This window comes from Bufo gargarizans, chromosome 6 (genome assembly GCF_014858855.1).
Source record: "Bufo gargarizans isolate SCDJY-AF-19 chromosome 6, ASM1485885v1, whole genome shotgun sequence".
Lineage (NCBI taxonomy): Eukaryota > Metazoa > Chordata > Amphibia > Anura > Bufonidae > Bufo > Bufo gargarizans.
Window position 1 is genome coordinate 7706949 of NC_058085.1, and position 12015 is coordinate 7718963.

The following is a 12015-nucleotide window of genomic DNA, read 5'->3' on the forward strand; positions in this document are numbered from 1 at the left end:
ACCTGTTGTTCTGGACGGCTAGCTTATACAGTGCATGCGTGATTTCTGCGCAGCCCAAGATGGCGCCGTGGCGAGTGTGCAGATCTGTGACAGTGGTCAATGGCAGGAGTCTGGGCAAAACTGTAACAGATGGCACTGGGTTATATCACCTGTCATAAATGTCATCAGATTAGCAGTGAGGCAGAGAACGGCTGCTCCCCCCCACTAACAACGCAAGTCAATGGGGCTATCAGCAGCAAGTCTATAGCAATCAGTCTGTCTCACTCAAAACTTTACAGGAGATATCTGGGAAGACAATATGGAGGCAATGTTCACACTTACCAGACGTGGCCATGTACTCAGAGGCGACCGGCGTGAGGTTGTGTAAAGCTTTGGTGGACAGTTCCCGAATCACACTGGAAGATAACCAAGATTTCTGATCAAACTGGGGGAGAGGCCCTCAGCTCTCAAGACCACCCCCGGAAAGATGGGGGACTGCTGATGGGCTCCATTACCGCTTCCCTCTCACCAGACCCCAGCTTTCAAGTCCATGATGCACCTTCGGCCCGCCGTCGCCCCGCAGCCACCTTCGGCCCGCCGTCGCCCCGCAGCCACCTTCGGCCCGCCGTCGCCCCGCAGCCACCTTCGGCCCGCCGTCGCCCCGCAGCCACCTTCGGCCCGCCGTCGCCCCGCAGCCACCTTCGGCCCGCCGTCGCCCCGCAGCCACCTTCGGCCCGCCGTCGCCCCGCAGCCACCTTCGGCCCGCCGTCACCGCGCAGCCACCTTCGGCCAGCCGTCACCCCGCAGCCACCTTCGGCCAGCCGTCACCCCGCAGCCACCTTCGGCCAGCCGTCACCCCGCAGCCACCTTCGGCCAGCCGTCACCCCGCAGCCACCTTCGGCCAGCCCGTCACCCCGCAGCCACCTTCGGCCAGCCCGTCACCCCGCAGCCACCTTCGGCCAGCCCGTCACCCCGCTTTCCCAGACATGAGGGAACCATGGAGATTTTACTGCAGTTTCTGCGGAACATGGACACAATGGGCCTTTGAAGCTGGATCTAGGAGATTACAGACGTCCTGTCAGCAGAGAAGGTGCGAGGACCGGAGAACAATAGACACTGGGGGATGAGAGGGAAGCTGTGGATCATGGCGGGGATCCCACGGACCGGGGCGAGCAGCGCAGGAGCTTTTATTGCAGCTGTACAAAGGGAATGAGGGAAGTCAGGAGTCAATTAGTGATTGTCACAAAGCAGGTGATGTCAGCGCAGTGGGATGAAGAGGCCATTGTAGTACAGGAGGGATCAGAGCCCAGGACCAAACATCAAACGGGTTTCGGCAAAAACACGCTCTTTACTCTGAGTGTGAGCTCAACGGGTGACACTGCCACAGCGTAATATATAGTGGTGATGGTGGGTATACTGGTGCAGGGTATATCGGTGATATATACGGTACAGCCATGCAGGGTTTAGCGGTGATATACGGTACAGCGATGCAGGGCATAGCGGTGATATACGGTACAGCGATGCAGGGCATAGCGGTGATATACGGTACAGCGATGCAGGGTATAGTGATATAGGATAGGCTGTAGTCATACAGTGGGGAATGGTAAAGGGGGGCATGCTATGGTCACACAGGGGGGCATGCTATGGCGGTGCAGGGTGTAGTGTCACAGGCAGTAGTGGTTGTTCTGACAACCCATGTGTTGTCAGAGCCCGGCCATGTCTAGCACTATTATTACCCTGGACTCCCGGAGGCGCAGTGTCACCTCGCACGCCCCGAAGCCATGTTTGTCTTTTTTGCCCAGGTATTGTGTATTGTGTGAAGAATGTTGCTGGTGGCGGTGAGATTTTTCACCTGAGATCTTCTGTGTTTTCTGTTCCACCTGTTTGTCTGGTTTGAGTCCACGCACAGGTGCCTGGATGCGGGACGTCGTGCTGTACCCGGAGGACGGCTGCAGGTCCTATTCACAGCGTGACAATGGCCGCACGTCTCAGGTGACATGTCTAATGCCGGGGAGTGGTGTATCGCCACTCTGCAGCAAACTGTCAGAGCTGATCAACAACCCATTGACGCATTTAGAGGTCTTGGAAACGCGTAGCTCCCATCAGTAAAGCTGCATTGTTTGGGGCTGCGCCGGTGACTGGCAGGCTGCCGACACACACACTGACTGCAGGCAGCGCTGCCAGTTACCGTCAATAGTCTGTGTGTGCAGCAACACAAAGCTCGGCCTCGGGCACGGGATCTGGCAGCCGCCGGATCACACCGGCACACGGATGGAGGAGCGAGGATCCAACAAGGAGGTTTACATAATAAACATAGGCAGCCGAACCGGAGGCCTCCTGTCCTCATTCCAATGATCCAGTGCTCAGGCACTGGATCAGTGGAGAGATGGGTACAGGAACGGCCGCGCTGGCCAACCTGTGGGATGTCTGAACCAATGGACGCCGGATTACCAGTAGCAGAGGACTCACATGTCCCAGTGGTTAATCTTCAGCTCCACCAGATGATCGATCAGGGCCGCAGTGTATTCTGGGAAACTGGCGACAAATACACTGGAGGAGACAAAAGCAGAGAGCGTCATCCATTAGTCCGGCATCTGATAGACCAGAAGCCCAGGCATATAATCTGGAGACTGCCAGAGAGGGAAGATGGAGAACGACAGAGCAATGCAACCACGACCCCCAATTACAAAAGCTAAAGCTTAGGAAAGTGCCCAGCTTCTCGGGGGACCCCCATAAATGATCCCATACTTTGGGGGTGTCCTCAGTACCTGATGTTCAGGAAACAGTTCGCCCGGTTTCCGACTGCAAAGTAGTCGGCGCAGGTCAAGATGTCGATGCCGTGCGGAAAAGTGCCCTGTGGGGGGGAGAGGATGATGGGAAATTACTCCCCAGTGACTACTGCAAGCCAGATATACAAGGGGGGGGGCACTGCCAGTCACCCAGCTTTCCACAGTCCCTGAATGACAGACATCTGTTCTATAGCTCAGTGCATCCTGTGTGCATGAAACAGGAGGCTCAGGATGAGCAGAGCGGAAATGGAAGGTATAACAGGGGACGCAGGGAAAGCTGGGTGCTGTGCAGCCCAGGGGAGGTAACCACTGCCAGTCCCCCAGCTTTCCACAGACCTTGAATGGCAAAGACATCTGTTCTATAGCTGAGTGCATCCTGTGTCCATGAAACAGAAGGCTCAGGATGAACAGAGCTGCAGTGGACAGGAAAGCTGGGTGCTGTGCAGCCCAGGGAAGGTAACCACTGCCAGTCACCCAGCTTTCCACAGACCTTGAATGGCAAAGACATCTGTTCTATAGCTGAGTGCATCCTGTGTTCGTGAAACAGAAGGCTCAGGATGAGCAGAGCTGCAGTGGACAGGAAAGCTGGGTGCGGTGCAGGTGCCCTGGCACACTGTGGGTTAATCGGAATGGCTGGAAAAGTCACTGTACCTGTCTCCCCACATTCTCCTGGAAGGCTGCCTGCAGAGGACAAACAAAGGAAAATGAGACGCCAAACAGAGAGGCCGCGATCGGCGGAGGACCACGGGGGCGGAAAACGGCGCCTAACGGGGCTGTCCGAACTCTCCACTGTGAGAATTATTATAAGGTTCAACATTCTATGTGAAAAGGAAAGTGCCTAGTCACTGACAGCAAGCAAAGGTCTTGAAACATAGAGGACTTGAAGTAAAAGTCTAGCCCTGGTGTAGTACTGCGGCGCAGCCCCATTTACTATAGTGAGATGAACTACAATACCAAGAACAACCTGCAGGCAAAGTGGGGGCGCTGTCTGGAATCGACAGTTCAAGCAACACCTTTAAAGGGGAAATCGTCCTCTGGACAAACCAGCCTAAAGGCTTCCATCATAAGGGACTGTCAGAGCCTCGTTCCTCTCGACCCGTGACCCCGTACCGCGGCCGGCACACAACGTGTCAGACCATCGGGGCAGGAGAGCGCTGAGCTCTGCTGCACCCCCAGTACTCTGCACAACCACCCCCCCAGCCCTGCTGATGCCCTTCCTCCCCGAGCTCTGCTGCACCCCCCCCCCCCCCCCCGAACCAGCCCCGAGCTCTGCTGCACACCCCCAGTACTCTGCACAACCAACCCCCCGGCCCGAGCTCTGCTGATGCCCTTCCTCCCCGAGCTCTGCTTTGCATCCCCCCCCCCCCCCCCGAACCAGCCCAGAGCTCTGCTGCACCCCCCAGTACTCTGCACAACCAACCCCCCGGCCCGAGCTCTGCTGATGCCCTTCCTCCCCGAGCTCTGCTTTGCATCCCCCCCCCCCCCCGAACCAGCCCAGAGCTCTGCTGCACCCCCCAGTACTCTGCACAAACACCCCCCCCCCCCCCCCGGCCCGAGCTCTGCTGCACCCCCCCCCGAACTCTGCACAACCCCCCCCCCGGCCCGAGCTCTGCTGATGCCCTTCCTCCCCGAGCTCTGCTGCATCCCCCCCGAACTCTGCTGCACCCCCAGTACTCTGCACAACCGACCCCCCCCCCCCCCCCCCCCGGTTGTGTGCCCCCCACTCTGTACCGGCCCCTGGAGCTCTGCTGACCCCCTGGTTGTGTGCCCCCCACTCTGTACCAGCCCCTGGAACCCTGAGCTCTGCTGACCCCTGGTTGTGTGCCCCCCACTCTGTACCGGCCCCTGGAGCTCTGCTGAAACCCTGGTTGTGTGCCCCCCACTCTGTACCGGCCCCTGGAGCTCTGCTGACCCCCTGGTTGTGTGCCCCCCACTCTGTACCGGCACCTGGAGCCCTGCTGACCCCCTGGTTGTGTGCCCCCCACTCTGTACCGGCACCTGGAGCCCTGCTGACCCCCTGGTTGTGTGCCCCCCACTCTGTACCGGCACCTGGAGCTCTGCTGACCCCTGGTTGTGTGCCCCCCACTCTGTACCGGCCTCTGGAGCTCTGCTGACCCCCTGGTTGTGTGCCCCCCACTCTGTACCGGCCTCTGGAGCTCTGCGGACCCCCTGGTTGTGTGCCCCCCACTCTGTACCGGCCTCTGGAGCCCTGCTGACCCCCTGGTTGTGTGCCCCCCACTCTGTACCGGCCTCTGGAGCTCTGCTGACCCCCTGGTTGTGTGCCCCCCACTCTGTACCGGCCTCTGGAGCTCTGCTGACCCCCTGGTTGTGTGCCCCCCACTCTGTACTGGCACCTGGAGCTCTGCTGTCCCCTTGGTTGTGTGCCCCCTACTCTGTACCGGCTTCTGGAGCTCTGCTGACCCCTGGTTGTGTGCCCCCCACTCTGTACCGGCTTCTGGAGCTCTGCTGACCCCTGGTTGTGTGCCCCCCACTCTGTACTGGCACCTGGAGCTCTGCTGTCCCCTTGGTTGTGTGCCCCCTACTCTGTACCGGCTTCTGGAGCTCTGCTGACCCCTGGTTGTGTGCCCCCCACTCTGTACTGGCACCTGGAGCTCTGCTGTCCCCTTGGTTGTGTGCCCCCCACTCTGTACCGGCCTCTGGAGCCCTGCTGACTCCCTGGTTGTGTGCCCCCCACTCTGTACTGGCACCTGGAGCTCTGCTGTCCCCTTGGTTGTGTGCCCCCTACTCTGTACCGGCTTCTGGAGCTCTGCTGACCCCTGGTTGTGTGCCCCCCACTCTGTACTGGCACCTGGAGCTCTGCTGACCCCCTGGTTGTGTGCCCCCCACTCTGTACCGGGACCTGGAGCTCTGCTGACCCCCTGGTTGTGTGCCCCCCACTCTGTACCGGCACCTGGAGCTCTGCTGACCCCCTGGTTGTGTGCCCCCCACTCTGTACTGGCCTCTGGAGCTCTGCTGACCCCCTGGTTGTGTGCCCCCCACTCGGTACTGGCACCTGGAGCTCTGCTGTCCCCTTGGTTGTGTGCCCCCCACTCTGTACCGGCCTCTGGAGCCCTGCTGACCCCCTGGTTGTGTGCCCCCCACTCTGTACCGGCCTCTGGAGCCCTGCTGACCCCCTGGTTGTGTGCCCCCCACTCTGTACCGGCCTCTGGAGCCCTGCTGACCCCCTGGTTGTGTGCCCCCCACTCTGTACCGGCCTCTGGAGCCCCCCACTATGTACAGTCATTTGCTATATATACACAAACGCTCCCAGCAACGTGCAGAGCTGAGCGCAGGAACAGCAGAGCTGGTAATACTAGCCCCGAGCTACGGTTACCATACACAGCCGTCAGCAGGTAGAGCGCGCTCGTCAATCTGACCTCGGCGGCTGTGCATCGCCCTGCCAACCTGGATGCCCGAGTTACTGCGCGCAGGGGGCACCCGACAGAAGCTGCAATTTAAAGGGCCAGGACCTTACTAATCCCTCATCAAGAAAAGTTTCAAGTCCACCAAGTTTTCAAAACTGCTTGCTTTACACTTGGCCCTGTGTGCCAGCCTCTGAATGGAAATCAAACTCTACATTCACTGACAGCAAGCAGGTATTTAGAAACGTGTGAGGCAGAAGATACAGCAGAACATCTCATTACACAGTAAGAACAGAGGATCCCCCTCTCCTTTTCCAATAACACGCATCTTTTGACCTCTGCTTGCCGTCAGGGAATGGAACCATTCTCGCTCACAGTCAGGGGCCGAATACCTGTCCCTTGCACGTGATTCCAGTGCGACTTACCGAGGCGGCTCGTCTGCAGTTCACATCCCGATCAAAGATGGCGGCGATGATCAGAGCACTGCAAGACAAAAGGGAACAACGTTACGGCATCTTAGAGGGGCCACGACACCAGAGAGTGCCCCCATACAATGAACACGCTGGGGGTTATACCCTGAGGATGACACCTAGGGCTAATCTAAGGACCCCAGCGACTGCTGCTCTCAGGGGAGCATCACCCAGCTTTCCCAGAGGCCTGAACGGCTAAACCTGCAGTAGTAGAAGGCGTACCTGTGTGTACCGGAGCCTAGGAAAGCTGGGTGACAGACTCCACAGGGATTCATTACTCAAATCTGCCCCCTATAGCAATAATAAGGGATCAGTGCAAACAGAGGCATCCAGGGGCCCGGAGGAGGTGGCGGCCATTACAGACCACAGTATGCGAGGAGCAGCTTTGCCCCTCAGGCGCCTAGAAAAGCTGGGTGACAACCAAGATGGCTGCCAATGTACGCCATAAATGGGCGAAAACCAAGATGGCTGCCAATGTACGCCATAACTGGGTGACAACTCAGATTTCCCATGGTTCTGAATGGCAAATGGCTGCCAGAGATATCACTATCCTTATAGTGCCCAAATGACTAATCACCCAGCTTTCCCAGAGCCCTAAATCTGCCTTGCTTTCTAAAGCAATGGCTACTCGTCACCCAGCTTTCCAAGGTACAGACAGGGTGACATGCTGGCCCTGGGCAGCCCCGCTGCTCGTCACCCAGCTTTCCCAGGTACAGACAGGGTGACATGCTGGCCCTGGGCAGCCACGCTGCTCGTCACCCAGCTTTCCCAGGTACAGACAGGGTGACATGCTGGCCCTGGGCAGCCACGCCACTCGTCACCCAGCTTTCCCAGGTACAGACAGGGTGACATGCTGGCCCTGGGCAGCCACGCCTCTCCTCACCCAGCTTTCCCAGGTACAGACAGGGTGACATGCTGGCCCTGGGCAGCCACGCCTCTCCTCACCCAGCTTTCCCAGGTACAGACAGGGTGACATGCTGGCCCTGGGCAGCCACGCCTCTCCTCACCCAGCTTTCCCAGGTACAGACAGGGTGACATGCTGGCCCTGGGCAGCCACGCCTCTCCTCACCCAGCTTTCCCAGGTACAGACAGGGTGACATGCTGGCCCTGGGCAGCCACGCCTCTCCTCACCCAGCTTTCCCAGGTACAGACAGGGTGACATGCTGGCCTTGGGCAGCCACGCCGCTCATCACCCAGCTTTCCCAGGTACAGACAGGGTGACATACTGGCCCTGGGCAGCCACGCCACTCGTCACCCAGCTTTCCAAGGTACAGACAGGGTGACATGCTGGCCCTGGGCAGCCACGCCGCTCGTCACCCAGCTTTCCCAGGTACAGACAGGGTGACATGTTGGCCCTGGGCAGCCACGCCACTCGTCACCCAGCTTTCCCAGGTACAGACAGGGTGACATGTTGGCCCTGGGCAGCCACGCCGCTCGTCACCCAGCTTTCCCAGGTACAGACAGGGTGACATGTTGGCCCTGGGCAGCCACGCCACTCGTCACCCAGCTTTCCAAGGTACAGACAGGGTGACATGCTGGCCCTGGGCAGCCACGCCGCTCGTCACCCAGCTTTTCCAGGTACAGACAGGCACAGGCAGGGAAGCGGCGCTGGCGGCTGCACATCATGACTGTCAGCGAAGTGAAACAGGATTTGGGGCTTTTGTTCGGGAGTTTCTGTGATACTGCGGCGCCTTCCAGCGCAGGTTCCCACGGAGGAGCTGCCTGTTTCGGGAGCTCTGGGCAGCAAGTCGCGGCTTGTCCGCTGTCACCACGCCTGCCGAGAGCGCCAGCCCCACAAACACGTCCTGTGCCCAGCCAGGAGGAGAGTTTGCACTTTCACTGTCTTTGCACAGACTCGCCAACAACTCCCCCCAACATCCCCCCTTCCCTAAAACACACAAACTACTGCCTGGGAAAGGCAGAAAGTCTGAAGAGCCGAGAGGACTCCTGCATTCCTCCACAGGCACCTGCCATGGGCCGCCACTGCCAGCCATGACAGTTACTTCTTAAAGGGCCGGCGCATGTAGGGACCACCGCAGTCATCCTCTGCCCTGTCCGGCTGATAACAGGGAGGGCAACTACATAGGACAGAGTGGTGTATCTAAGCCCATCATGTGTGATACTGCCTGCTGAGCTGTGTATCTAAGCTCATAATAAACGATACTGTCTGCTGACCTGTGTATCTAAGCTCATAATAAACGATACTGTCTGCTGAGCTGTGTATCTAAGCTCATAATAAACGATACTGTCTGCTGAGCTGTGTATCTAAGCTCATAATAAACGATACAGTCTGCTGAGCTGTGTATCTAAGCTCATAATAAACGATACTGCCTTCTGAGCTGTGTATCTAATCCTATCCTGTGTGATACTGTCTGCTGAGCTGTGTATCTAATCCTATCCTGTGTGATACTGCCTGCTGAGCTGTGTATCTAATCCTATCCTGTGTGATACTGCCTGCTGAGCCGTGTATCTAATCTTATCCTGTGTGATACTGTCTGCTGATCTGTGTATCTAATCCTATCCTGTGTGATACTGCCTGCTGAGCCGTGTATCTAATCTTATCCTGTGTGATACTGTCTGCTGATCTGTGTATCTAATCCTATCCTGTGTGATACTGTCTGCTGAGCTGTGTATCTAATCCTATCCTGTGTGATACTGTCTGCTGAGCTGTGTATCTAACCCCACCCTGTGTGATACTTACTGCCGAGTCATGTATCTAATCCCATCATGTGATCACCACTGCCAGGCAGTCCAGTAGTCTCTTAAAGGGCCAGTGCAGGCAGGTGAGGAGTCACTGACACCAGGAGCAGTAGACTGTACAGCAATCATACACTACTCGCCTGTCCTGGAGGACAACCCCTTTAAATCACTGTATAAATAATGGGTTTCAGTTCCTCATCGTTTCAAGCTCTCCGCTTGCTGTCAGCGAACACTGCTATGTCTCACAGCTGCGGGTTTGCTACAGTTTATGTGGATGTGTAATGTGATGGAGCTAGAGATGCCAGGTGGCAGCCATGATCACCTGTGCACTGATAGAAGGGGGTAGGTTCCCACTGCAGGGTGTGCGGGTAGCAGCGGGCAGCCGGCGCTCCGGATCATTACCTTCACCACAGCAGGCAATGGAATCTACAGGAGCGTCCCTATGGCCACGGCCCCCTCTTCTGGACGCGGGTGGTGGCCCCTCCGCTCTGCGGCCCCCACCCATCATCTTCTCATCCAGCCCTCAGCTGAAAACCTCTCATGGACTCTGACTCAATTCCTCAATTGCTTGCAGGCAGTGTCTGGAAACAATCACCATTTCCATTCAGTGCTTGGACTCTAGTCCAGGACCTCATAGGTGCAATCACTACCACTGTAAGCTGTCCGCAGGGTTTTGTTACAATGTGTCAGGCTGCTAGGACTGGATACAATTGTCTCAGCTTTATTAGGGTGGGGCGGGCTTTCAACCTGTGGATGCGGACCGGAAAGTCTCTATTCAATGAAAGAAAGCAGAGGTCTTATAAAGGTGGCAAACTGGCACATAACGTAGACTATGAATGTGTAATATCTATTGTGAGACCTGATAGTGAGTGTGAGGCCACCTACATACAGGACCTCGGACCTCAGCCTCCTGCAGCATCTCCGCAGTGTGAGGCCACCTACATACAGGACCTCGTACCTCAGCCTCCTGCAGCATCTCCGCAGTGTGAGGCCACCTACATACAGGACCTCGTACCTCAGCCTCCTGCAGCATCTCCGCAGTGTGAGGCCACCTACATACAGGACCTCGTACCTCAGCCTCCTGCAGCATCTCCGCAGTGTGAGGCCACCTACATACAGGACCTCGGACCTCAGCCTCCTGCAGCATCTCGGCAGTGTGAGGCCACCTACATACAGGACCTCGGACCTCAGCCTCCTGCAGCATCTCCGCAGTGTGAGGCCACCTACATACAGGACCTCGTACCTCAGCCTCCTGCAGCATCTCCGCAGTGTGAGGCCACCTACATACAGGACCTCGTACCTCAGCTTTCTGAGGCATGAACATGGCTACCCACACCAGACATAGCTCTGAGCCATGCCTCCATCTCCTGAGCCCGGCGGCACTCTAATCTTACACTGGCAGAGCCGCCGCCACGCCCGCCATCGCCTGCCATCAACAGCGCCCTGGGGAAGACGAAACTGACGGCTCTTCCCAAGCAGCAGGAGACGGCCTGAGTCAGCACTTTACTGATACTGCAGAGGGCAACGCCAGGGCGCTGTATCTTAGCTTACCCTGAGATACAGCCTGCTGAGCTGTGTATCTAATCCTGTCCTGTGTGATACTGTCTGCTGAGCTGTGTATCTAATCCTACCCTGAGATACAGCCTGCTGAGCTGTGTATCTAATCCTGTCCTGTGTGATACTGTCTGCTGAGCCGTGTATCTAATCCTATCCTGTGTGATACTGCCTGCTGAGCTGTGTATCTAATCCTATCCTGTGTGATACTGTCTGCTGAGCTGTGTATCTAATCCTACCCTGAGATACAGCCTGCTGAGCTGTGTATCTAATCCTGTCCTGTGTGATACTGTCTGCTGAGCTGTGTATCTAATCCTGTCCTGTGTGATACTGTCTGCTGAGCTGTGTATCTAATCCTATCCAGTGTGATACTGTCTGCTGAGCTGTGTATCTAATCCTACCCTGTGTGATACTGTCTGCTGAGCTGTGTATCTAATCCTATCCTGTGTGATACTGTCTGCTGAGCTGCTGTATCTAATCCTATCCTGTGTGATACAGTCTGCTGAGCTGCTGTATCTAATCCTATCCTGTGTGATACTCCCTGCTGAGCTGTGTATCTAATCCTATCCTGTGTGATACTGTCTGCTGAGCTGTGTATCTAATCCTATCCTGTGTGATACTGTCTGCTGAGCTGTGTATCTAATCCTCTCCTGTGTGATACTGTCTGCTGAGCTGTGTATCTAATCCTATCCTGTGTGATACTGTCTGCCGAGCTGTGTATCTAATCCTATCCTGTGTGATACTCCCTGCTGAGCTGTGTATCTAATCCTATCCTGTGTGATACTCCCTGCTGAGCTGTGTATCTAATCCTATCCTGTGTGATACTCCCTGCTGAGCTGTGTATCTAATCCTATCCTGTGTGATACAGTCTGCTGAGCTGTGTATCTAATCCTATCCTGTGTGATACAGTCTGCTGAGCTGTGTATCTAATCCTGTCCTGTGTGATACTGTCTGCTGAGCTGTGTATCTAATCCTATCCTGTGTGATACTGCCTGCTGAGCTGTGTATCTAATCCTATCCTGTGTGATACAGTCTGCTGAGCTGTGTATCTAATCCTATCCTGTGTGATACAGTCTGCTGAGCTGTGTATCTAATCCTGTCCTGTGTGATACTGTCTGCTGAGCTGTGTATCTAATCCTATCCTGTGTGATACTGTCTGCT

General features: G+C 56.6%; 1 protein-coding gene across 1 annotated transcript in view; it reads right to left on the reverse strand.

The window, feature by feature from the left end:
- The window catches only part of TBCD (tubulin folding cofactor D), a 118109-nt gene that overhangs the window by 34604 nt on the left and 71490 nt on the right, over positions 1-12015 (reverse strand). Inside the window, exons 16-21 of the mRNA XM_044296277.1 lie at positions 6556-6613; positions 3420-3449; positions 2748-2833; positions 2449-2529; positions 322-395; positions 3-120 (exon numbers count right to left, since the gene is read on the reverse strand). Coding sequence (XP_044152212.1) covers positions 3-120; positions 322-395; positions 2449-2529; positions 2748-2833; positions 3420-3449; positions 6556-6613 — 447 coding nt within the window. The remainder of the gene's footprint in view (positions 1-2; positions 121-321; positions 396-2448; positions 2530-2747; positions 2834-3419; positions 3450-6555; positions 6614-12015) is intronic.